The sequence below is a fragment of the Cuculus canorus genome, chromosome Z, assembly GCF_017976375.1.
Source record: "Cuculus canorus isolate bCucCan1 chromosome Z, bCucCan1.pri, whole genome shotgun sequence".
NCBI lineage: Eukaryota > Metazoa > Chordata > Aves > Cuculiformes > Cuculidae > Cuculus > Cuculus canorus.
Genome location: NC_071441.1, coordinates 46165346 through 46191763, shown reverse-complemented (window position 1 = coordinate 46191763; position 26418 = coordinate 46165346). Strand labels below are relative to the sequence as shown.

At 39.7% G+C, this 26418-nt stretch overlaps 1 protein-coding gene across 1 annotated transcript in view; it reads right to left on the bottom strand.

Moving 5' to 3' along the window:
• GRIN3A (glutamate ionotropic receptor NMDA type subunit 3A) overlaps window positions 1–26418 on the bottom strand; it is a 73819-nt gene that overhangs the window by 26172 nt on the left and 21229 nt on the right. The window contains exons 3-4 of the mRNA XM_054054803.1: window positions 17221–17825; window positions 9594–10641 (exon numbers count right to left, since the gene is read on the bottom strand). Of these exons, the coding sequence (XP_053910778.1) occupies window positions 9594–10641; window positions 17221–17825 (1653 nt within the window). The remainder of the gene's footprint in view (window positions 1–9593; window positions 10642–17220; window positions 17826–26418) is intronic.

Below are 26418 nucleotides of genomic sequence, written 5' to 3'. Positions count from 1 at the left end.
TTCCCCTACCCATTTTTTGAAAACTAGTGAATATTTATGGGCTGCAGAGGGAAATGAAAGAAAATAAAATTATTCACAATGAGGCATATGATTTTCAAATTTTAGCAGATGAAAATTCATAGCTGAACTTCTGGAAGTGGAGGCTTTGTTCAGAAACTGTCCCATGTGTTCTGGCTTGCGATGTGGAGATGTTACTGGGCCTCCAGGAGATGGTGTACGCAGAATGCATTTGAAAGCTCACTTTCTCTTCTCCGTTGCAAAAAGTGTCAGTGGAGCTGATTCTTGGCTTGCCAGTATAATGTCAGATTTTGTTAAAATCCTGTCACTTTGCATCCAACTCAGCTAGGTCATTAGTTGGCATAAATCTTTACAGCTGTACCGAAGTCAATAAGCAGTTTCAATCTAGAAACAAATGCACAGTGCCATACTGACAGCTTATTCTCTGCCCTGCAACAGAGCATACATGAAAACAAATTGTGACTTAGTTCTCTATTAAAAAATACAAAGCCTTTGTACTGACACTACCCATATGAACGCTAATATTTAATGATATTTCCTTTACTTCTCTGTGTACTGCAGAGGTTGTGTGGCTAACAGATGACGCTTGGGACTTTAGTATGTGGTAGGTAAATAAATTCCTGAAAATTGCCATGTTGATTGAGTTGCTGGGCAGTGTCTTAGTACAAAAAGATCCACAAGGGCATGAATAAGAACTTAGTGGTGTGTTTATCCCTGTTTCTGAATAGCACTTACAGTTTTCTGGACAGAATGCTCATTGAGCTGAAATCTATTCCATGACAGCTGAGGACTGTAAGATAGTAACTGTAAATTATTGTAGGAAAACGGTTAGACTGAGGCAGGCAAAAAAAGGGCTGTAATGCCAAACAGGCAATAGATCACTGTTTCCAGTTGTACTTCGGCAGCACAAAGCACCCATAAAAATGCTCCAGACTGAGTCATTTCATCAAGGATGTTGTTCTGTTTCCTACCCGTAAAACAGGGCTAATGCTGCTCTAAGGCAGGTGAAGCCCTTATCAAATTAGAAGCAACAGAAAGAGAGCTGTTTGGTTTGAACAAATGCTGAGGCTGCTGAAGAGATATGGGAGATTTCTGGTTGAATAAGACCTCTAGTCCTTCAGTCCTGAGTCTCAGATCCGTGGCTGAAAAGCTATCACAGTTCTCCCCCATGAACCAAAGGCTGGAGGACGAAATCTAACGTGATAGTAGCTTAAAGTGCAGGTAGATTTTCACCTTCAAAACAATCATCTTTCAAATCCTTTTTCTTACAAATTGCTCCTGCTCTCACTCTTGCTTGTTGACTAAGGCAACACCATCCATCCTCCCGTCCCCTGGCCATATGGCCATTGTCCCCCAGCTACCAGGGGCTGACACTGTCTAAACTTGAAAGGTGAAGTTAGCACTCTGTGGTTTTCAGGAGAAGAACAGACAATGGTTTCATGTTGCAAACAGGTCACCAGTTACTAGGACAAAGAGGTTTCCAATTGCAAATCCTGGAAGTGTCTACCAGCAGGGCTCTATTTTCTTAAATATGTTATCTGCTATTTGTTGCCAGTTCAGAAGCATCAAAGGAGGGTTAATCACAAGGAGTCCTTTGTAACTGACAAATCCAGCATTGGAACTAAATGTTATTTCTTTTTTTTTCTTGGAATCCATTTGGAACAGTGAGGCATGTGTTAAGCACGAAGTGTAACAGAAAGATGATGGGCTCATTTGGATGCCTTGACTTCTTGCACAGTGAAATACGGACAACATTATTTGCCTTCACTCGGTGTTCAGTCAAATGTTATTGTACCCAATGAAGACTACTTTTTTCTCAATGACTTGATACCTTGGCACCTCTGAAATCCAGGGGAATCAGTGCAGGAGCTAGCTGAGGACTTCTATCATTATGAAGGCGAGCCAGGCTAGTATTCAGGTCTCTGTTCATCGATCACGGTGGCTGTGACTTTTGTCAACAATAATAAATATCCTCACTGCTGTTAAGTCAGCTCTACAATGATCTTCCATGTGCCAGGTGATAAGATTAACCTTATGCATCTTCTCTGTTTTCTGTTCTGCTTTGCCAGTTACTTCAGAAACATTTTTCTTCTCATACTTCTCTCCTTGCATTATTTCTTACAAGGGTCTGAGCCCCATCTATGAAGCAGCTGCTGTTTCTGTTGGTGGGCTTGCTTTCTTTTTTTTTTAAACAACATGATATATAAGCATACTGCCGCTTGAGAAGGAGAAGCTGACACGAAGATAGCTGGGAAAGTGCTAGAATGTATTAATTCCTTCTGGTGCTTAAAGATCAACCTTCATGACCTACACTGCATGGAATGAAGACAGCAGGACTTCTCTACCACCACTACTGCTACATTCTTCGGATCAAAAAAAGTGTGGCCAAGACAGCTCGTGACAATACAAGGACATTCTATGTAGGTAAAGACCTGAAGCAGTAGGGCTTAAATACTGAAAGGATAATTCTTGGCAAGAGGCCAAAAAATGGAAGTGTCAATGGGAATGGAAACTTGATTTGGAGAACAATGCAATGCACCGTGATATCAGAATGATAAAAATCCAAACTAGACAGGTTTTCAGCCTCCAAAATCATAACTTTATAAGGAAGCTCTAACAAGGTGATGGGGAAGCTAACAAGTCAAGTGTTTACCCCATAAATTGCATGCGGAAGCTAAAGAAGCCAGATCCTACCTCCGTAAATTGCACGTGTCTTTCACGCCTGTACGAGATTGCTCTACAACACCCCTTCTTTATTCTGCCTGGAGTTTGATACTTAATTTCTCTTTTGTCTGAGATTTTTTCAGGCTGGTCTCTGTGACAAAGTCATCTTGAGTTCAAATCCTTTACTGACTCATTAATACTTAGAAAAGCACCATGTACTAATTAGCAGGCTCTGATGCTGTGAGTCACGACCTTTCTGTGTCCAACAACTTCCTGCATTGAAATTTATGTTCTATAGATTCTGCAGCCAACTTCTTAAAATTGTAAAGAGAAAAGAATCTTTCAGTCCTGTACAGACACTAAAACCTGTGGGAGCACTAAGTTTTATGTTACTTCCCATGAGTTTGTTGCTTAATTTTTTGCTATGCAATTTAATGCATTTAATGCATTTAATGCATCTTTAAATGCATACTATTTCATTATATATTTAATACGTAGCAGTGCAAGTGGAACTCCTTATAACGATTCATCTTAGGCTACTGCAGTGAAAGGCCATGGCAGTCTTTAAGAGCATTTCCTTTTTTTCAGGAGAAAAACTTATCAATAAACACACAACAGGTATGGCCACACTCAAAAGCTTGCTGAATATGAGGGAAAAGATAATGGGTATTTGAATTGTGCCCCTAATAATGAAAAAGGCCTATAAAGTGGCTAGACCCTTTCTTTTCTGTGGTTTGGTACTGTTAAAGTTCATCTGCAGTTACTTGCCAGATGGTATTTCCGGATTGGTTTAATAAATGTAGCAGGGGGTTTTTACTTGTATAATAATGGCCACGGGGCCTCTGAATTAACTGAGACTTTCATAAACCAAAAATGGGAGTTTGCGTCCTCACATTCTATATTTTAAACCTAGGAAAAAATAGCATGGTGATGATATATATTGAATTCCTGACTAATAAAATCTCAGAAACATCTCATCTGGATTACTCAAAGTGCTTAGTTTTGTAATAAAAAGATAGACAACTCGTAAGAGCAAGTGTTCAGACAATGGATTGGAAGAGAAGAAGAGATTTCTGAAGACTAATCCTGAAGCAGACCAAAGCTGTTGAAAGGACTCGCTGGATGGTACTTGTCAGAGTGATGGTACATGTATTCCCTGGGGCATCTATGGAGTTTGGGAGAGCTAGTGAATTATCATGCATGATGGAGAGAAGCTGGTGCTTTCAGAGAATGGTTTGGGTGATCTTATCCTGATGTATGATTGTGTCTACAACTAGCAGTCCAATGTGCCTCATGCTCACAATTAAGTATAAAGACATACTAAAGTGAATAACTTGTAAATAATGTCTCCACTGCAGATGTGTAAAGTCAAATGAGATAACACAATGCAATTCCTGATGGTGGGATTCACAAGTGTAGTCCTCTTTGTTAAATGAATCTCAATAGGTTCAACCTTTTCTGTCAAAATACAGTGTGGAAAGGAACTTTGCAATTGTCAAAGGGTGTTTTGAAAGTATAGTCATCCAGAGAAGTAAGAATATAACCACAGACAAGCATAGCTACTCAAATGTATCCTAAAGATGGCAAAGAAAAGCTGAAACCCATCACAGAAGTGACAGTGGTCAGATAGCACCTGGAAAGCTCGTTATACTGTTGAAAGAATAACATTTTTAGCACAAAAAAAGGCCAAGCGTTGGAGGACCACGTTACGGAAAATCTGTCCAGCTCCTCAGCTTCAGCTGTTGTATGCTTTCTTGTTGGCATGTTTGAAATGTTCCTTCTGTCCTCTGGGCTTCCACAATTATTTTGCCTCAGATAACTTGAACTGCTCAACATGCTCCTGACTTTATGGTGCATGTCCAACATATACTCATGCGTCAGAATCCTAAAAGCAAAGTCTTTGCTTCAAGTTCCCTTGCCATTAAAAAAAAAACCCTCAAGTCTCTGGGAAGATGCTGTAATAAAAGACCCTATTTTGGGATTTGATAATGAAGAGTTTTACTGGATCTGGGCCATAGTTGCGCACTCACTGGGCAGCAGAAGGCACAGATGATTTCTTCTTTTCTCTGTCTGTGGCACTGAGACTTAGATTATTCACATACAGATAGGACCGCTTTATGGAAAACATACTGGGAACTGAAAAATAAACTATCTGGATTTATCACAAGACTGGCTAAGAGAAACAACAGCCATAAAGATACGTGCTACTGAGACAGAATGGTAAGAATTCTGGGTTTGGTACCCAGAGTCCCTTACTTATCAATAGACCCCTTCTTTGCTCAGTCTGTGCCTGCGAGCCTGCATACTCAGCTTGCTCAGCACAAGAGGAGAAGGCAAGGCTCCAAGGAGACCTTGTAGCAGCCTTCCAGTACTTAAAGAGAATATAACCACAGACAAGCATAGCTACTCAAATGTATCCTAAAGATGGCAAAGAAAAGCTGAAACCCATCACAGAAGTGACAGTGGTCAGATAGCACCTGGAAAGCTCATTATACTGTTGAAAGAATAACATTTCCCAGAAAGCTGGGAAGAGGGTCTTTATCAGGGACTGCAATGATAGGATGAGGGGTAATAGCTTGAAGCTGAAATAGGGGAGATTTAGAGTAGGTATTAGGAAGAGGTTTTTTTCCTGTGAGGGTGGTGAGGCACTGGAACAGGTTGTCCAGAGAAGTTGTGGATGTCCCCTCCCTGGAAGCGTTCAAGGCCAGATTGTGCGAGGCTATGAGCAGCCTGATCTAGTGGGAGGTGTCCCTGCTCATGGCAGCAGGGCTGGAACTAGATAATCTTAAGGCCCCTCCCAAACCAAACTATTCTATGATTTTATGATTTATAACATAATTACCTGCTCAATCAAAAAACAGATGACAGTGGCCAGCTGTCCTAGACTCATCTGTCCCCATCTGCATATCTACATGCTCCGCTAGTACCAGCTCTGTTTTAAAGAGTTATCTGTTGCAGTCTAGTTTTACCACTATGAAAATGTGCATTGGCTGCAGCAAAGGAGAAGTATTGAGTGGTGACTTTTCCAATCGAATGTAATGTCATCACCAAGAGGCTAAGAAGCTATAAAGAGGGTGATAAGCAGGTTTAGATGTCAGTACTCAAGCCAGCTGTCTTCAGGCCATTGCATACAGGTAGGACAAATGATCAGACCGGCTCCAAGGCAAGCTGCTCGTTTGCATGCCTGTAGGCTGAATAATTGACCTTGTAAGGAAGTCAATTCGTACAACAGTGTACCTGTTTCGCCAAGTGCCCGACAAAGAGGAATGTTGTAATGTTTTGTGCATCCGAACATGTGACACTACATGAAAAAACGTAACAAACCTCTACGATTCAGATGAGAGAAAGGATAAAAGAACTATTTAATGGTCCAAAGTTTTCTAACTTTGCCATGCACTGCAAAAAGTTTCCTAAGGGGGAATCTGGACATTCATGCAATGTTCATCTGGGCAAACAGTACGATCATTCTGTAGCTATCCTCTTTTGCTCAAAGAACAGACTGAACATGTTCAGGTGATTTTTTTTCTGCCCCAAAGGCAGTTTTCACTGACAAGAGATAACAGTCTAAAATGTGTAGTATTAGAAAATGAGGGAGAGAGGGTATTTGTGGCCCCAAACTGCCCATTTGCTTGGAAGAGTAAGATTTTAAGAGGCAGGAGGTGGCTTTAACATTTCTGCAACTTACTGGCTACGTTGTAGCTCCTACTCTAACATGTCACCTGGTAAAGGAAGTTCACAGCTTTGATGGATGCTCCAGATGCTTCGCTTCAGTGACCCACACTTGTTAAGATTCTTAAATGGAAAATACACACTAAGTTCCCAAAATTCAAGACATATTCCAGGATCTTCATTCTCCTGCCTCCCACTGCTTGCCTTCTGCTCTAGTTTATCTTGCTTAACTAGCTGCTCCTCCTTTCAGCAGTGTGATGGTATTTCTGTATTCCCTTCCTTCTACTTCTACACCATCAGTGTATTTAAAGGTCCAATCGAGGCATCTATAACTCTGTATTTGACTTTACCTTGTGATTAACTGTTGTGCTACAACTGATTTTCTTTTGATTTCTGATGAAAATATTGTACCTTTGTGACTTCAGCAACACTGGATGACCACGTTTCCTCTGCTGAGATGCAATGAGCAAACTGCTAAAACACTGTACTTCTTGGTCAATTAAACACTGCTTTCATAATGTGAATTATTCCAGAAAGGCAGATTCTATTTATTCAGGATATACCTAACCTTGTCTTTTTTTTAACCAGAAAAAAGAGCATAGATATTCCTGGCAATAATGAGCTTAGATACCACCTAACCTTGAAAAAAACCTTATAATTATTTTTTCCTAACTTGCTTTCCTTCCTGACTGTTTGCAATCTCAGATGCTATTTACTGTTTGTAGCTGTCAGTCTGAAGTAACAGTATGTCTAACATCACCTCAAGAAGGCTGCTCCTCTATTTTGGGCTCTGTTTTTAAAATAGATTTCAAAGCACAGTACAAGGGGCATATATATCCTGAGAGCAGCAGAAGAATGTTTGAAAGTACACTAAAATCAAAAAGACTATTTCTGTATCCTGCTGCCTTCCTCTTGAAATGAGTCTCCACAACTAAAAAGAAAGTGGTAAGCAGATCTGGGAAAAAACCTCATAATTTAAATCACATAAAATATATTTAAGTAAATAACTAAAATGTAGTACTTGTACCTCTGCCACTGTTGTGCCCTGAATATTTTCTAAATCTACACTTAAAGTCTTAGAGAAAACTATGACAGAATACAGCTGAGACTTTGTGTGAGAAAAGGTTAAATTAAATATTTACTATTGTAACTACTCTTCCAGACTGAGACTTTGGAGGCAGATGCATGAATGAAATATAAGAAACTATTTTGCAGTTCATGTAATAGTAGGTAATCCTCCCCCGTAAAAATGACTTTGTCTTATTTCCACATTGGAAAATGGTAACTACTCAGCAGCTTAGATCTCGCCCAAGAAGCAGTTAAGTGCCTGTCTAGGAAAGGCAAGTAATGCCACTGATTTAGTGGGATCACTGAGGTTATTAACCATGAGTCATCAGTGTTGTTGTTCAGGTCTAAGACCTGTGTCTGCAGCACCTGATATGCTTCAATACTCTGTGCTGAATTTTGTAACTCAACAGACAAAGCTTTACAGTGCAATTCTAGAATAATTTCATTTCTTGCAATTGCAGAAATTTCCCAATACCTGTCTTAGGAACTCCAGGTGTGGTCACAATAATGATGAAGAAAAATAGGATGTAATCTGACGTGATTTGATTTGATGGATTAGGTGATGCCCATTTGAAGAGTAGAGGAGAAACCTTATTTTCAAGCCAGTATTATGGCTTACAGAACAATGACGGAGTTATGACTGGAGCTGTGGAATTTCACCCAAAAGCTCTCATTTGCTTATTCAGAATGCTTTGAATAAAATAAATACATGGCTCCTGGCCTTCTGCAGCTTAAATTGATTAAGTTATTGATGCAGTACCTACGATACCCTTTGTGGAAGGGGAAGGGCAGGTTATTAGTAGCAATTTGCTTTAAGCCATTAATCAGAGTGCCTCACGCCAACCATATTTTTCATTGCTTAAAATATTTTGGGGAGAAACAGCCCAGATAGTGCTGGAGAACGTGAGTTAGAAGTCATACGAATAAAGTCAAAACTGTATGATCAATAGTCTTAATGCAAGGTTTTACTAACATAGATAGAGCTTGAACTTTCCTGTCTGGAGGACATCTGTAATCCTTATTTACACAATTTAAGAAAGCAACATCAAAATTCAGTTCTTGAGTTCTCAGAATTACTTTTTCTATTAGCACAATGTTATATCAATTCGGTCACCTGAAACTAATTAATAGTGGATGGTTTCAAAGCCACGTACCAGGAGTTATGCCATGAGAATAAAGCTGCAAATGACACAATGACACCTTTAGTGAAGAAAGCGCCAAACAAACAAGGGAAATTTGCTGTTGCTATCCTGCGCCCTAAAGCACCTGTCAGGTGAAGAGGATGCGTATTCTTGTGTCACATGCACCCATACATTCTGTTTCCAAATCATTCTGCATGAGTGTTTTCATGATCTTTACTTAGTGGCAAATAAAATCAGTACAGTCTTATAAAATGACTGGACTTTAATTCCAACTGACGATCCCTTCATCCCTCCTTGGGAGCAGGAGAAGTGTGCACAGAGGCAGTCCTGCTTCAACACGTTTCCTTGCCCTACCAAAAAGTACTACTTCAGTATTTACAGATAGGTTGTCTACAACATAATTCATCTTCTCCCTCGTTTCCCAGCAGAAACATTGCAAATCAAATATATGACTACTTGTAAAATGAATTCCACTGTTTTGATGCAGAAGGTAGGATTTTTTTGCAAGATTTCACTTCTGTTTCATTTGATTTATCACTCATGGAGAAATTTGCCAGTAATGTCTCAGTAAGCACCACTATGGTTTGTGAAGTACTTAGAAAATCCTACCTGGAATATCAGTGGTTTTGTCCTCATGCTGTGTGATTGGTTTTATTGAGTAGATCTCAGGGCGACCCAAATCATCCAACTGATGAAAACAACTACAACCAAAGGGACTTCAGAACTGAAACCTAACCCTTAATCTGTACAAAGAATCCACTTTTCTTCCCTCAGTGGGCATCACCAAAATCTTTCACCTTACCCCTCACTCGCCATCTTTGGAATGCCCCCTACACGTCTATGGATGTTTGAAGATCCTCTCTCAGTGAACCTTCCTACTGGAGCATTATCAGTCAGCAACCAATTGTAATGCAATAACTGTTATGCCCATAGATTGCCTTCTGATTTTATTAGAAGCCATAAACTATGCAGCAGAGAATTTTGCCTGGGAAGAAGAAAAGGCTGCATTAGTAACAACAGACATGCTTTTACCTTTGGGTCGTGTATTCCAGAAAGCTCTTCATAGATCTTCTCTCCTACCATGACAGCGGCTAGGTTGGCTGTGTACGTGGACAAACAAAACAGACAGAATATAGCCCAGAGATTCATTAAAAACCTTCCGGTCCAGCACTTTGGGGGTTTGATGGCAGCTGTTCTTCCAAACAAGATTGCGTAGCAGACATTCAGAGCAGAGGAGAAAGAGAAGACTTTGTTCCTATTCCTTCCCTTGGGGGTCATACCAAAAGGACTTTTCCACTCATATAAGGTGAGGAATATAGCTGTGATGTGGAGAGCAACAAATATCCCCAGCCACATAGTCCAGTGAAGTGGCCACATAAAGGCTCCAATAGGAGCTGCTGTATCTTTGGTCCTCACCAAGATGCCCAAGCTGGTTGAAAAGAAAGGACTAGTGAAATCAATCACTTGGCTGCGGGCAGTGTTAATACTAAATGATGTCACTGCCATGTGAGCTGTGCCAGCAAGAAGGTCTCCCACCAGCCCTGTCCAGTGGCCGTTCTTCCAGGCTCCATATTTTCCATCACCAACAATGTACAAATCAAAATCAAAATTCATATCTTCAGCTAGCTTCTCCAGTAGGTCAATGCAGTAGCCATAGCAGCACTTCTTTAGCTCAATGGGAACAGTGTCATTTCCTCCTTGAAGGGTTTCAAACAGGTTGTCCAGGACAGCCGAGTCATTGGTCAAAGGATCCAGGCACAGCTGTCCTGCTGGGCAAAGACCTTCATCATCAACATCTCTGGTAAAGACAAATGGATGTTCAATGAGAGTTACCACTCTGAGGTGTAGCCGGGTGGGGTGTTGCATGTGATTTTTATGTCTCTGGGCCTGCTCAGGCCATATCCCATAGTCCATGACTATCTTTCCTTCCTGCCAGCTCCCAAGACGAGTCCACATTGGGTTTCCAACAGGGTCATGCTGCAGATTCCAGATGAAGAAGTTGTTTTCTGAGCTGACAATGGAAGAGCCTTTCACCTTAATGTGGCCGCTGAGACCATCAAAAGTTGTATTTGCTAGAAACCTGTCGCAGGGAGAAAGCAGAGTAATCAGAAGCAGACAGCTAGAGTCAACATGTTAAAGCATACACAGACACCATGAATTTATGTTTAAGAAAATAGATTTGGGATGTTGTTGAACACCTGGACCATTAATAGCATTCCTAGGCACAATGAACAAATCACTTAATTTACAACTAAAGTACTTGAGAACACCCTCCTACAAATCTTATCTAATGTAAATGGAAACTCTTCAGGAAAGATACTTCTTATAATTATTAGGAAAAAAAGAGTAAGAGAACGTAATTTTTTTTCAATGACCTTTGGCTCATAAATTAATGAAACACAGGTTAGTTCTAAGGTGAACTCACAAGATCTGTATTCTGTTTCCTAAAGTAAAATAAGTATGAAAATGGAATGGTGGAAATTATGCATGAATTGTCCTTTCAAGAAAAATCATATAATCTCAGTATGATGTAGCTTATATAAGATAGGCTACTGAAGTGCTGTCAACAGCCTTCAAGCACTCTTAAATGAACCAATCTGGAATTGAAAACGCAAATTTGGCACCAGTATATTACTGGTACCCACTTCAGATTGAAGAAAGTGACTCAGTGAAATATGTTTCCCCTAGGACAGTCAGTTTGAACTCTTAACAAAACAAAGACTTTTAAAATATCTGCAAAAGCAATGTTCTTAAAAGTTCTTGAAAGTCCAATTTTACATTGCAGCAGATATCATGAAGTGTTTTACACCGCACATTTTGGATAAAGATTTTTTACCATTGAGATATTCAGAATAAAGTTAAGTATTTCCTTTGCATTGGGTGGCAATGTTTGCTAGTAGTTATCTTCCCTCCATGTTGAAATCAGCTTCTAGTAAGTCATCATCAAACAGGCTAAAATAACATGGATAAAGGAGCAGGAAACTGAGCACGAAATAAAGTGTTGTAAGGAGAAAAATCCTTTTTAGTGCAAACACCATGACCGGTTGAACTTCACTCTGTTGATAAGAAGGCTGCTATGCATTTTGCAGGGGCAGCAGAGGGACCCTTCTTAGACTGTGTAAATCTTAGTATGGTGATTCCACTAGAAACAACTGAATTAAATTGCTGCTAATGTGGTATAAGGTAAGTCAGGCACTTATTTTTCAGTAAAAGGCAATCAGAAGACAGAATATTTAGCTGTCATAGTAGACTATAACACTTCACATTAGCCCTGGGAACTGGACAAAAGCAACTATTGAAAGAAGTATAGCTGTCATTCCAGCTTCAATAAGCAAGACATAAACTTTAAGTAGTGCCAATTACTTTTCAATAGAGCAGATAAAAAACAAGCCTTAAACTGACTTGAAAAGGCTAAAGTCACAGCAAGTGTGTGTACATGCATAGTTCAGCCCAGTTTCTACCTTTTGTTTTGATGAGTTTCGATGATATTTGATGGAATTTCAGCAGTTAAAACTTGTGTACGTCCCAAGATCATATGAGTTTTGTCATCAGCAGAGCATAATTTTAAAAAACTATATAATACAGTTTTGAGTAAGGTTCTGTACAAGACAGCCTTCTCTTGGATGGCTTCAAAATTCTTCTTGTGCAGTGTATTTGAGTAGGCTAAGTTTGGAGACAGATGATACAGCCAATATTGTCAGAAGCAATTGATCTGTACATGTGTTAACTTGGGGCTGAAAAGTATGCCTAACTAAGTACGAATGCAGCTGTTAGCAATTGGGACAGGCACATAAATGTATATCTAATTTTTAAAATCCTTTACCACTTAATCTAGTGTTACCTAAATGATACCGTAACTTCATTAATCAATGTTATCTGCAACTGTTTGTCTAGTCCTTTCCTCCTATTCTGTCTTTCATATTTGATGGTGTACTTGCATGTTTGTGTATGTGAACACTATCAAGATAAAGTTTATAGGTGAAGGCAATCTCAAGCACTAAGGAATATTTTATGTACCCATAAACATGTCTGGTTTTTATGTCTCCTCCTCAGTCTTTGTAAACAATTACGCAACTTCTTCCCTACCAGAGTTGCTTGTCTTATATGCTAAAGCCAGAAGTATGACAATAAAAGAAAAAACACTGCATGTGTAATTGGGTCTGTATGCAAACTTTGAAAGATCTGTTTAAATGAGCATTAACAGATCACAAAATGCCAAATTTGAGGAACCAAGTCCTCAAATGGCATAAGCTAGCAAAATTCTGATGAATTTGGCTCCATGTTGCTACTACAGCATGACTTGCATATCAGAATACTGCAGACCAGGTGCTTTGGGAGTAGATGAAACTATGGAATAATGCATTAGATATATTCTCTGCAGGTAGAACAAGAAAAGTGGAATTCACACACTCTATTCTCTCAGTTTTACTGTAGAAATGCATGCCCATGAGGGTGAATCAAGACCTTTGTATCTGTCCTGTGGCTGAATTGTGTTAGAAGCAGTTACCTGAGAGATTTAGTAGCATTTAAATGTATGATTTTTCTACCTTATTGAGTTTGTGGCTTACTTTTGCAGCTGATTTGCATGTTCTATATTTTTGGTAGCGAGAGGATATTAATCAAAACAAATGAGGGGAACCATACAGGAGATGCATTTTAACAACAGTTTGTTTTATACACGAGTACCTATGGCTGCTAAACATTTGCATATGGTATGAGCACTAGTGAAACTTATTTCAGGGACTTAATGGAAAAACCTCCCTTACTCAATAATTTTAGAAAGTAGACATGAGGATCTGACTAAATTATTCGAAACAGTAATCTCTAGTATGAATCTTTGGGAATTACAGGTGCTGAATATTGCATAGATACATTTGTAATACCTCAGTAATATCTTTTCAGTAGGGCTACTGACAGATTTGTGTGGAAAGAAAACGCATACAAGAATCAATCATAGAATGGTTTGGGTTGGAAGGGACCTTAAAGATCATCTAGGTCCACCTTCCCTACCATGTGCAGGGACACTTTCCACTAGATCAGGTTGCGCAAAAGCCCATCCAACCTAGTCTTGAATACCTCCAGGGATGAGGCATCCACAACCTAGACAACCTGTTTCAGTGCCTCACCACACTCACAGGAAAAAAATTCTTCCTGATATTTAATACAAATCTCCCCTCTTTCAGCTTAAAGCTGTTCCCCCTCATCCTATCACTGCAATCTCTGATAGAATGTCCCCTCCCAGCTTTTTTGTAGGCTCCCTGTAAGTACTGAAAGGCTGCTATAAGGTCTCCCCAGAGCCTGCTCTTGGCTGAACAACCCAAACTCTCTCAGCTTGTCCTCACAGGGGAGGTGCTTCAGCCCTCTGATATCTTTGTGATCCTTCTCCAGACTCCCTGTAGCAGATCCATGTCCTTCCTGTGCTGAGGACTCCAGAACTAAACACAGTACTTCAGGTACACTCATCAGAGCAGAGTAGAGGGGCAGAATGACCTCCCTCAACTTACCGATCACACTTCTCCTGATACAGCCCAGGTTATGATTGGCTTTCTGGGCTGCAAGTGCACATGACTGGTACATGTTGAACTTCTCATCCACCAATACCCCCAAGTCCTTCTCTTCAGGGCTACTCTCAATGCATGCTCTGCCCAATCTATATTTGTGCTTGAGATTGCCCCAACTTGGGTGCAGGACCTTGCACTTGTCCTTGCTGAACTTCATGAGGTTTGCACAGGCCTATCTCTCAAGCCTGTCAAGGTCCCTTCCCTCCAGTGTGTTGACCACACTACACAGCTTGGTGTCATTGGCAAACTTGCTGAGAGTGCGCTCAATGCCACTGTTCACGTCTGCAATAAAGATGTTAAACAACACTAGTCCCAACAGCGAACCCTGTGGAATGCCACTTGTTACTGGTTTCCATTTGGGCATTGAGCCATTGATGACAACTCTTTGAGTGCAAACAAACAGCCAATTCCTTATCCACCAAGTGCTAGATCCATCAAACCCATACCTCTCCACTTTAGACACAAGAATATCATGCAAGACAGGACATTAAACAAAATAAATTAGGGAAACCATATGGGAGGTGAAGGGCCATACCCTCAAGTCTGACAGCTGAACGGATTTCCTTGATGTTATGTCAACATGCGTGAGTGGATGATCACACCAATAGGCTGTGATAGCTGCATCAGGGCTTTACTAGCATCACTTCAGTTTGACCAAGAGTCCAAAGTGCATCATTTGCTCGTTTCAGCTTTATTTTTCATGTGTTTTGCTGTAAGAACCGTTCATTAAGGCTTTAGCAATACTGCCATACTCCAACAGCGAGATCTTTGTAGTACCTTTTAGAATGATTTAATTAAATTATATGATTTTCTTTCAAGCTTGATGGTTTGGTCATTTCACATCTTTCTTGGAATGTTTACCGCAGGTAAAAATGAGCAAGCAAATAGCAGGGTGCTGAAACTACCCAAAAACCAGAGTTACAGCTGTAGAACTAGTTAAATCTGTAAGACGATGAGGCTTTAAAACTTTAATGCCTTGTTCCATCAACAAGGATGGCCTCATGAACAGCCAAGAACAGATCAGGGAATAGGTCTCATTGTAAAATGAATGAAGGATGGAGACTTATACCAGTACAATTTTCAGGCTTTTATACATCGATATCTACATAGATAAAAGCATGCTTTGCCATGGACCAGATCTTGGCCTTGTTCACAATCATTATTCTGCTTTTGGGTGTCATTTTAGTGTTTGCACAGCCAATGTATGAGTGCAGTGTGGGCAATGAAAGCTCAGGTGCCAGCTTGTGGTGCTGCTGTTTAACTACATGCTGCAGTTACAGCAGGTGAAGGTCTGTACCACTGTGCCTTCTCCACCCTCAGCCACTGCAGCTCCAAGGCCACGTATCAAGACAGATGGGTCCATTCAGACAGAAAAACTTCCTCCACGTTAGTAAACACTCAATTAAGCATCAGAAAAAAAGTTTTCTCTTTGGAAGTGTACCACTTGCCTAAAAGCACTCATGCAATGGAGAAGGTTGGTCACAGCTAATTCAGTTGTCGGTGCTTCACACCTGAGAAATTATTGGTACTACTCAGAGTTAATAGTTACACTGCTAACTCAAATACATTAGTACTGGCCATCAAGTATCTGCCTCACTTATATGCTGAAAAAATAGCTACAGTGATTCCGGACAAGGTTTTATCTAACCTGTTATTTTGTCTTTAATAGGGTTCCATAAGCAGATGCCTAGGGAAAAAACCAATTGCTAAGCATATGATACTCTTTTCCATAATATCTGTACCGAGATGAAGGAACAAGAAATTTCATAGATATCAAATTGCATATTGTCTCTCAATACAGAACAAAAGTTAACAGCAGTCACTGTTCATAAGACAGCTAGTAGTTTTCTGCACAAAGTAATAATGAAGAAATATTTTGCAGGAATACCTTTAAGAGCTTCCAATCAACTTTCCTTTGTCCCTTCCTTAACCCTCAAAAAGACTGCAAAACTCCTGTCCTCAAATACTTGCTACTTTAAGAAGCCTCTTGCTGAATTTTACTTTTCATGGACTTTAGTATGATCTAGTTATAATATCCAGAATAATCAGACAAAATTAATACCAGGAATTCACTGGGGATATTGCAAATCAGTGCAGTATTTACTCCCAAGCCTTGTTTCACTCTTTGGAAACAGAATTTTTTGGCTCCTAAGTTACGGATGAGTGCTGACTAAAGAACTGTTAGGATCTTAGTTTTGAGAGTGCTGTTACCTTATTATTGTGAAGACACATCTCAGATATCTTTTCAAAAAAAATTACAAATATACAAAAAGAACTTTTATCCTAACTCCATTCAACAAAATCTGTAGGCTGATAATCAGATGTAACTGGAGGAGAAACATGCAACAGTCACTGGATATAAACAAGCTGATGAATTCACATATTTATCAAGGACCTTTCTGTTTGTTTTCAAAGAGAACCATATAATTTTTCCTCTCGTATGTTAAAACCCTGAATATTTCTATATGTGAATCCCCAAGTGGGTTTGGGAATGACTTCAGTATAGTGATGGGCAGTGCTCTACAGGATTAGTTTTAGCAGAAGCTGAAAGAGGAGCTTCCTGCACCAGGCAACAGAGAGAGCGCTTTGTAGTTTTGAGAGCTCTCATAAGCAGTAATGGTCAACATGCATATTTTTTGTTTCTTTTCCACAGAACCATATTAGCAAGGGCTACACATCTGCTTTTACACTCTCTGATTGCTTTGGCAAGTAGTATAAGTATTCTTATTGTGTCCTGTATTGTCCCAGGTACCTCAAAACCTGAGAGAATTTGACACTAGCCCTGGCTTTTCCCTCTTACATCCATAAACACAAATATAAGACACTTCTACTACATAATCTGTAACCTAGCCTATGTTTACTATGTGATCTCTTCTGTGGAGCAGTGTTTTTCCCCCAACAGGCTTAACTTTACTCTGTGGCTAAGTTTGTTTCATTATTTGCCCAAAAGTAATTAAGCAGAAGGCAACACTGAAACAAATGTGTGTATGAGGGAGCATTAGGCCACTGACAATGGTGGTGAGGGTGAGGAAAATTAATCTTCTTGTATAACACAAATATTAGATACAAAAAAAAAAAGAAAAAAAGCAAAAACTTACTTTGACAAATACTGCCCTGAAGTGATATTCCTTTCATCTGTGTCCATGCAATTCATCGTACTTGGAATAAGAGCGAGTTCAGGTTGAATCATAGTGGCTGCTGCTACAGCTCTTGCTACCAGCTCCATTGCATCCTGTACGTAATGCTCAAAGACTGACTGTGTTGTCTTGCCATGAGCGATAAGACCAAGCGGCAAACCTTCTGTCCTCAGTTCTTCCACGTTCTGTGAATCCCCAATAATCCAATGAAGTTCTGGAGGCATCATACCAAACTGGGTGGTTATTTCAAAAATCGTTTGTGTTTTTTCCATGTCACATCCAAACATCACCATGGTAGAAGTAGTATCTTTGATACCCTCCAGGTAAAACTGTAAGTAGTTCTTAAGGTCACTGGCTGAAGTGAGGTTTGCTGTTATATTTATAATGGATCCTAGGTGGAATTTGGAGCTCTGTTGTGTGAGGAAGAGAAAATCTGTGATATTCCATTCCTCCTGGCATAGCATCAGGCTGAAATTATACCAGTTGTTCATTGCAAGTATTGAGAAAGTGACATCAGCATCAGAACTCAGTGAGTTTTCTAAACTCATCTGCAGGTGAAGAGGATTCTGTAGTTAAAAATATGAAAGACAGATGATCAGAAATATGCTGGAACCAAAGTTAATTAATGAATTCTCTGATTTTTACTCACTCATTTAATTCAAAGTAATCACCTGTCAACCAAGAGAAACTGGGAAACTTATACACAATCAGCTTAAATGGTCTGTGATTCATGGGCTTCCTTGGACACAGTCTGAGTCAACCTCAGTAATCACTAATGAGTCTGTTTTCAAGAACTTGTATCCCTTTCAACGCATTTGTACTTTCAAATTTCTTTCTATCCTCAAGCAAAGATTTCCCTGCTCTCCTAACAAGGATAGGAGAAGGTGTGCCCTTACTGTTCAGGTTCAGTCCTGAGATTAATGTTCAAATTAATTGGATGCTGACACGTTCTTTGGTGAACAGTAAGAAAAATAAAGAAGAGCCCTTAGTTGTTTTTTGTCTCTCTGTTTTTCTTGGAGGGGGAATAGTTAAGCCTTTTCTTACGCAGACACAAATAGTCTAATTAAAGAGATCACAGTTTACAACCCATGCACATCATGTACTGCCAATAAAACAAGAGAATATTGATTCTTTGATAGTGTTACTGAATGTACAAGAGGTTAACATAAGCAGACTGTGATTTCTGAGCTGAAAAATATTTTATAAATAAACATTCCATATTCATAACAGAACTTAACTCATTACACTTCCCACATCCTTGTCTTTATCTTTTCCAGAAAAGGAAGAGTGATATGAGGCTAGTTCATCTGTTCTCTTAAGGTAAATACTTCTTCCTTTCTTATTATTTAATCCATAAATATTTTTCCCTTACTCTTACTCCTCTCCTTCCCTGGTTGCAAAAATAAAGTCAAATTTTACCTACAGATTTTGTAAGGAAAAAAAAAATTAAAGATTCCAACCAATGTCTGCCGTTTTGCTACAAAATAGTTCTCTACCAAAATGTTTCTAACAGGCCTTCAGCCAGCATACTAAAGAATGTCCCAACTTTTGATTTCAGCTGAGAACTTGACAGTCTTCAGTGTACCTTTGCTAAAAAAGTTCTTTTACTTTACACTAGCATTTGATTCCAATCATGAGACTGTTAAAAAAAAAGGTGAATTATGATGCCAGCTTCAGTGCATCTTTTGACTTGTGAGATCTTTGTTGTGACTTTACATCAACATTTATTTGAATTCATGCCCCCACAAACTGTATTTTATCCTACACGCGTACCTGAATTTTATCTTTCTATTAATTAATTTACTACGGTCTTTTCTTCATTCTTTTATATTATTAGTAGTTAACATGTATTACATATAAGAGGGATCAAACCTTTACTGTGCTTAAAATTGGTATAAAATGCCGTATTTTTGATTTTAATGGTATTTTACTATTCATTATATGGTCTAGTTTGTATGGATCTTAGATATTTCATTCTGAATTTGAATAAAATGATAATAGCTCAATTTTGCATCAGTTTTAACTAAAATAAAACCCATCCCTCTCCAACACAGATGCAAGGGGTGAAACAAGAAAAGAAAACCTGAAAAGCTAAGCACCATTTATAAACAGCAATCTTTCATTGTGTTAATTTGCAGTTACCTGAACTCGCCATGTTTTCCCAAACAGACAATTTAAATTCAGAGCTTGATAAAGAAAATACTGTAAATGAAGATGCTCTTGGCTCTTTCTGTTATCTCTTGGGTTTGTTTTTTTTGGTTTTTTTTCTGCCTTTTTTCACGCAGACACGTGAATAAGCTAATCAAACACATCATAGTGCATGATCAATGTACATTGGGTACTGCCAGTACCACACAAGAGGATTGACTCTTCGTAAAGGACAAGTTATTGAACACACAAGGAGCTGTGCAGGATCTGTGAGTTCTATGCTGGAAAACATTGCCTACTAATTAAAATACATGATTAGTACAGGAAAAAAACCCACATTGTGCATAATATCTGGGCTTAGGAAGGTAATTTGAATAAATTAAGTCTCTGTAAACTGAATCACAACAAATATTTTTCTTAGGTTATGAGATGAACAGGTAAATTAACACTAGTTTGTCACTCTGCAAACAGAGGAGGATTTTCCTTATGTCTTCTCTATCCAAGATCACGTAAGAGCATGAACACTTTTTACATGGTGATCTGCTTCCAATCAGCAAAAGTTTGCAAGCCTATTGGCTTAGTTAATTTCAGAGAAAGTAGTCATTTAGTATACACAGAACATATGCATATGTAAATGAGAACACAACCTGACCATAGTTGCATGAGGAAGAGCAAACATCTTCCGTATATTCAGAAGAGTAACATCAAAGCATAGTACTACAGCTGTTATTGGGTAGGCATAAGTATAAAAAATAATTGTTGGATGCAGAAAAACAACTATGTCCTGATGAACAACAGAAGTCAGCAATAATATCTGTGTCTTTACTGTTGAACAAAACAGCCCCAGGAAACAAACTTGACCATTTGTATTGCTTAGTTTGTCCCTGATCTGGTTTTGGTGCCTGTCAATTAGCTTCCTCATACCATGCACTGGCAGTCTGGGTTCAACCCCATATTTTGGGGATCACTCCCAGTTGTCCGTAGGAATAAGAACTGCATGAGAATTGTCTCTCTATCTCACTCAGCAGCTTTAGACCTTTGAAGACATCTATGCCCTCATGCAGAACCCAGTGCATACACACAGTTTCACCCACGCAAGTCTACTTCTGCTTGTTTAGAGCAGTTCTTCCAGTACTAAAACATTTTGAATTGATAAATGACACACAAAAGGTAAAAACTATACCTTTGGGTCACGGGGCATTACACTAAGCACAGAGCTAACATAGCACCAAGCACACAGCCCAGAGAAAGTGAAACTGCCTTGGGGCCAGAAAACTGGACATAATTTTACTTAGCAGTGCAGGTGAAGGCAATTTCCATTTGACATTGTATTCTCAGGTGCAGGGTTGGACTCTGCTTGGATGAGTCAATGTGGCCCAACAGACTGTTCTTGTACTGAGATGCTGTTCTTTCACTGGATGGAGATGGACTTGGGATAATCTGGCTTCAATTGAGCCTGTGTTTAAAAGTGCTTCTTGGTGTGAAACCATCTGTGCTTCATCTGTCACTCTGCAATACCCACAGGTACATTTACGTGAGTATTTATCACCACTGTGATTTATTAGTTGCTAAATTCTCTGTTAATGTGCTTGAAAGGCAAATGTTCAGCCCTGAAAAAGATGCAAACAGTTTCTTTTCTTTATGAAGTGCACTGGGACTAAAAAATTGTCTTCAGATCTTTTTCTGATACAATAATACACATAAAATATAGTCACTAGGTGGTTTTGTCTTATGCTCAACTTTCAGCTAATTCTCAGCTGGCCATGCAAACAACCCTGTACTTGTTGGGGAGGAAGAGCAATTAATGTTTGATTTCACAGAATCATGAGTCATAGAAAGCCACGAGTTGGAAGGGACCCACAAGGATCACTGAGTCAAACCTCTGTCCCCGCACAGGACAATCCCAACACTCATACCATGTGTCTGAGAGCATTGCCCTAACACTTCTTGAATATTGTCAGGCTTGGTACCCATTATTGCTACCCTGGGGACACCACTCCAGTGCTGCACCACCCTCTGGGTGAAATTCCTTTTCCTAATATCCAACCTCTTCTGGCATGTCCTCCTGCCATTCACTCAGGTCCAGTCACTGCCTGTTCTTCCTCTTGTGAAGAAGCAGAAAAATGCAGTGAGGTCTCCCCTCAGTCTCCTCTTCTCCAGGCTGAAGAGACCAAGTTACTGTAGCCGCTCCTCATACAGCTTCCCCTCTAAACCCTTCAGCAACTTTGCGGCCTCCTCTGGACACTCTCCAGTAGCCTGATGCCCTTTTTATACTGCGATGCCCAAAACTGCAGAAAGGACTCAAAGTGGGGCTGCACCAGTGCAGAGTAGAGCAGGACAATCACCTCACTTGACAGGCTAGTGATGCTGTGCTTTGTACTGGGACTCAAGAAAGGGAAGACTTTATAGGCCACCGTGTTTCACAGCTCTACCAAGAAGAATGCTCTCTGGCCTCATCTAGTCAGTGGGTAGTAGTCTTCACCAGTTTAATTGCAGAAAAGAAGACCTTTTATGAAAGGATGTGGAAACATTTGGAGATGTTTGGATTTAATACCTTCCTCATTTTATATTAAAAGGTTTATTTGTCATTTGTAGGACACAGTTGAACATAAAAGCCCTAAAAAAATTACACAGAAATCACATCATCCTTTGATACTGTAGTCTTCTTTATGCTTTTACACATATTTATTGATTTGTCTTTTTAAAAAATAAACAATTACTGCTTTTTAATGAGGAACTTCTGAAAACTGTTTATTCAGTCATTCAGTAGCTGTCACTGAGAATGCATAATTTCATAGCAAAGGCTCTTGACAACTTAAATGATGGTTTAGATTGATATAACTTTGTACCTGTCACAGAACAGAGATTTATGAGATAGTATCAGTGTAGAGGTGTATTGAACTGTGCCTATTTATCCTTATTATAGTTCTTAGGCAAACTCCTTCATTACCTCACTTTGGAAATTAGTAAATTTTGCCTATTTCAGTTAACTGTCAGTTAAAGTGCATATGGAAATTCAATTGCTTTGTTTAAACTTATTTTTAAGCTGTCATCAACGGTGATATGACTTGCACCAGGTTTTCTTCAAATTACACAGAGAATTAAATATCATTTGAACCACGTTAATTGTGATATATTTTTAATAATGTATTTGCTTTTGTATAGTGTCACTAGCAAAAACCATCTTCTGTGTCCACAGAGGCTTAACTTTTTATTGCACATCATTGGTTGTTGTTTTATAAACCAGCCATGACCAACTGACTCCAGATTTTACTGGGTTAAAAACAGCCTAGAACGCTTAATTGCTGACTAATTGCCTTCAGATCAGTTATCAACCATTTTCCACTGACTTTCAGTGGACTTTGGACCAAGCCATTCACGGAATATTAAGCTTTACATGGTCTGATGTGTTTCACTCCCACATATCAGCAGAGACTGTAACTACTTACTTGCTTTCTGAATGCCAAACAGAGCAGTTTTACAGTTTCATTACCTGAGACACCTGAGAAGGTCCTTCTAACAACTGCAACACAATTTGCATTAATGCCGTATTTTTTAAGCCTCCATTTCAGCAGTCTGTAGACCCATCCTTAGCCCTTGTAAATCTTGTGAGGACCAATGCCTGGAGCTGGACTTACTTACACCCTAAAGGATCTGGTCATTTATCTCTTCAACCTAATTCGTAATGCTAATTAGGCATGGTCATAGTGATATTGTAATTGACATTTTGATAGTTCAAATAGCAGAGTTAAAAGCGTGTATGTGAATATTCTTTTGCTAACTGTGTAAAAGTAAATAATACACAGAAAACATTATTCCCCTGTGACTCTTGGGGGCAAAAGCAGTGCTTATTAAATACATATTTATGATAAGAAGCACAAAAGAGAAAACATATATACAATTACAGTAGAATTCCATCATCAGAGAAAGCTCCATGGAAAGAAAAAAAAAAAAGCATTCTGGCTTACAGTGCAACTGTGAGGACTCACAGCTTTACAAACAGAGCTAAATGGCAGCTGCGAACAAGCTGATGATGCAGCTTAAAACACTGGGAATCTCTTTCCTCCATTGTTGAAATGACAAAATTTAGGCTTAGAACCCAGTTAAAGGCTATCAGCACTCCTATTGCTTTTTCCTTTCCTACCATGAAAAAAGATTTTGTGTTGGTATCTAACAGACTACAGGAAGGACTTCAGACGGAGAGGAGACCCTGCCCAACCACCCCTGAGCTGCCCACCACACCACATCCAAGTCGCTGTGTGGTCCACCTGGCAGGAACAGAGGGAAGGTGTGCTCTGGCACATCCACCTCCGGGCTGCAGTGAAAAGCCTGCCCTGCTCACAGAGGAGATAGTGGCCAGGAGGCCATGCATCCTCAGGCTGCACAGCAGACAGTGAGGCATCCAGGCTTTCATCTCCATACCCATTCTGCAGCCTCTGCAGTGACACAGCTGGTGCACAGGGCAGGCCCACATCTCTCCTCTCCCTTGTGAAGTGGGAGCTGGGCCTGGCAGTTTATGCTGCTCCTAAGCTCTCTCCTGGTCCCAGTTAAATTACCAGTACCTTGTCATGGACATCAGTACATTTGGCTTCTAGGCCTTGATCCATCAAAACGTAAGCATCTGTTTAAGGAACAGCATCAATATCATTAAAAATACCAGTCATAAGTTTCATCTGCTATTTAGAAAGGAGAAGAATCCTGCCTTTTTTTTTCTCTGGGGAAGAAAATCCCAGATCTACTTTGGCCCAAAAAGAGTACAACTTTGCAAATTCTTCTTCTTATCTTGCACATCTGTCTCCACATACACACCTATTTGACCAAGGCTGTAGTTTGAAAAAGGGTAGGTCTCCACGCTAAATGTGAATTTTTTGCAGGCAGTTTGAAATCTTCTGAGAGAGAAAAACCTGCTTGGAATAGCCAGAGCTGTTCCGATTTCTGCAGCAATAGAAGCCTGGCATCCCTCCAGGCAACGCTTATAAGCAGATCCTAAAAATGCACTTACTGTTGATTTTAAAAACCACAAAACCACAAGAGTTAGATTAATTGAAGTCTTGACTTAAGTTTGTCTGGAAAATTATTTCTCTCATTAGAACAGACAGTCATGACTTGAGATTGGTTAGCATCTCTAATGTCTATATACAAATATTCCAAACTAATCTTAATTCATACAGCTGTCAACAAGGTCAAATAGGCAATACAAAATATGAACTTTCAGCTGTTTTTGGAAAGGGAGAGCCATTATTTATCTTCATAGCCACTTATAAATTATCATAAGTAATATTACTCTAGAAACTTCAAGGTGTTCTTTGCTCCAGGAGGGGAAAAAAAATCCAACATTTAAAGTTTGACAAAGAATATTTCATACAGATGCCAAAACCCAATATTTTTCCATCCCTAAAATCTGTCATTATAGTTAAAAAAAGACAGATGATTGCTAGTACAAATAGATCAGGGGGAGCTGCATTAATTCTCCGTGATAGGCTTTCCTCCATCATTAAAATGGCAATGCAAAACTGTAGAGAACCACCTCTGCCCCATGGCACACTTCAAATGGGAGAAAGGTGGCTGGATCCATGTCTGTGACTCTTGTTCACAACTGCTCCAGTGCTGCAATCAATGTCTGCAAAGCCCTTGCAAACGTTTTGTTAAGTAATGCCAAAGGATAATGAGAGTGAGTATTAGCCACAACAGATAATTTGTTACTGCATGGTATTATTTTCTAGAAGCTCAACAGTGTCACGGCACTAGGTTATCTCAAGAAAACGAGCACTTGCCAGCGAGAACATGGAGATATTGAGTTGTTCCATTGCAGGCTTCTATCTAATATCACTTCCCACTAACACATTTGCTTACGACTGGCCTCAGCTAGACTGTCATGTTTGCGAGCAGGATTTTTCATTTGGCATTCATGCTGTAGCTACTCCATTGCAGGTCTTGTAAAGAATACAACTTGTAATGCAAAGGATGCACTTGTAAGTGGCTGTTTGACAGAGGTGTATAATTTTGTTTCCTCTGAATGCCTCTACAAGCCTGAAAATTTTGAAAATAGCACTTAGCAGAATTTAATTCTTTCCTTAAAGCGACATGGCATTCAATTAAGTCAGTGCTCTTCAGCACACTCTCTAGGGGTATTTTCTGTGCTTTCTGTTAAGAAGCACCTCACTAACATTGGTGCTTTTCACATCCTGGCCATCCGTCAGAAGGGCTCTATTTTCAAGTAATTCCCAAGCAGGGAGTCTGAGTTTCCCCCGGTGTTATTCAGGTAATGCACGGCATTTTTCCCCCAGTTTTTGGTTCAGGATGGCAGGTGGCAATTCAGCTTCTGACTGCAGCAAAGCCAAAACTGTGGCAGCACCCAGGAGCAGACAGTGCATGCTCTCTGGGCTTGCTGAGATCTGCCTCCTTGGTGGCGGCACTCCTAATCTCTGAGGTGCCACACAGGAAGACCCTGCTGTTCTAACAGAATTTTGATAACACGTTAGTGGTGCCATTTTAAAATGGTAACTGCCAAAGTGCTCTATGTGCATGTCAGCTAATTAGTCTTTCAGAGTGATTATTAACAACTCCAGACCAAGGCGTGAATAGGCTGCACTAATAAAATGTTACTCGGGTTATCAGGAAATCACAGTTTAAAGGCTGCTGAAAAAACAAATGGGGTTGTATCAAGGATGCTCCCGAGTGCTATGACAAGATGACAGCAGAAACCTTACACTGCAAGCACAGGACAGGGGCTAAAAACCACAACTCACTCATAGTCAGCTAATGGGCACAAGAAGATTACAACCTTGGGAGCTGAGTGAAACTGGGGCTAGGCACAGCAAAGAACAACTGCGCAATATATAATAAGCACCAGATACCACAAATGTGGATATATGGTGGTACTGCAAACAAATTGGAAGGTAAATACAGCAGACATGCCAACTGTGTTAACAAACTTGTAGAAGTGATAAAAGCAACCCTAGAGGAGGAAGAAACTTCCATCATCAACATAATATTCCTCCCTTTAGAGAT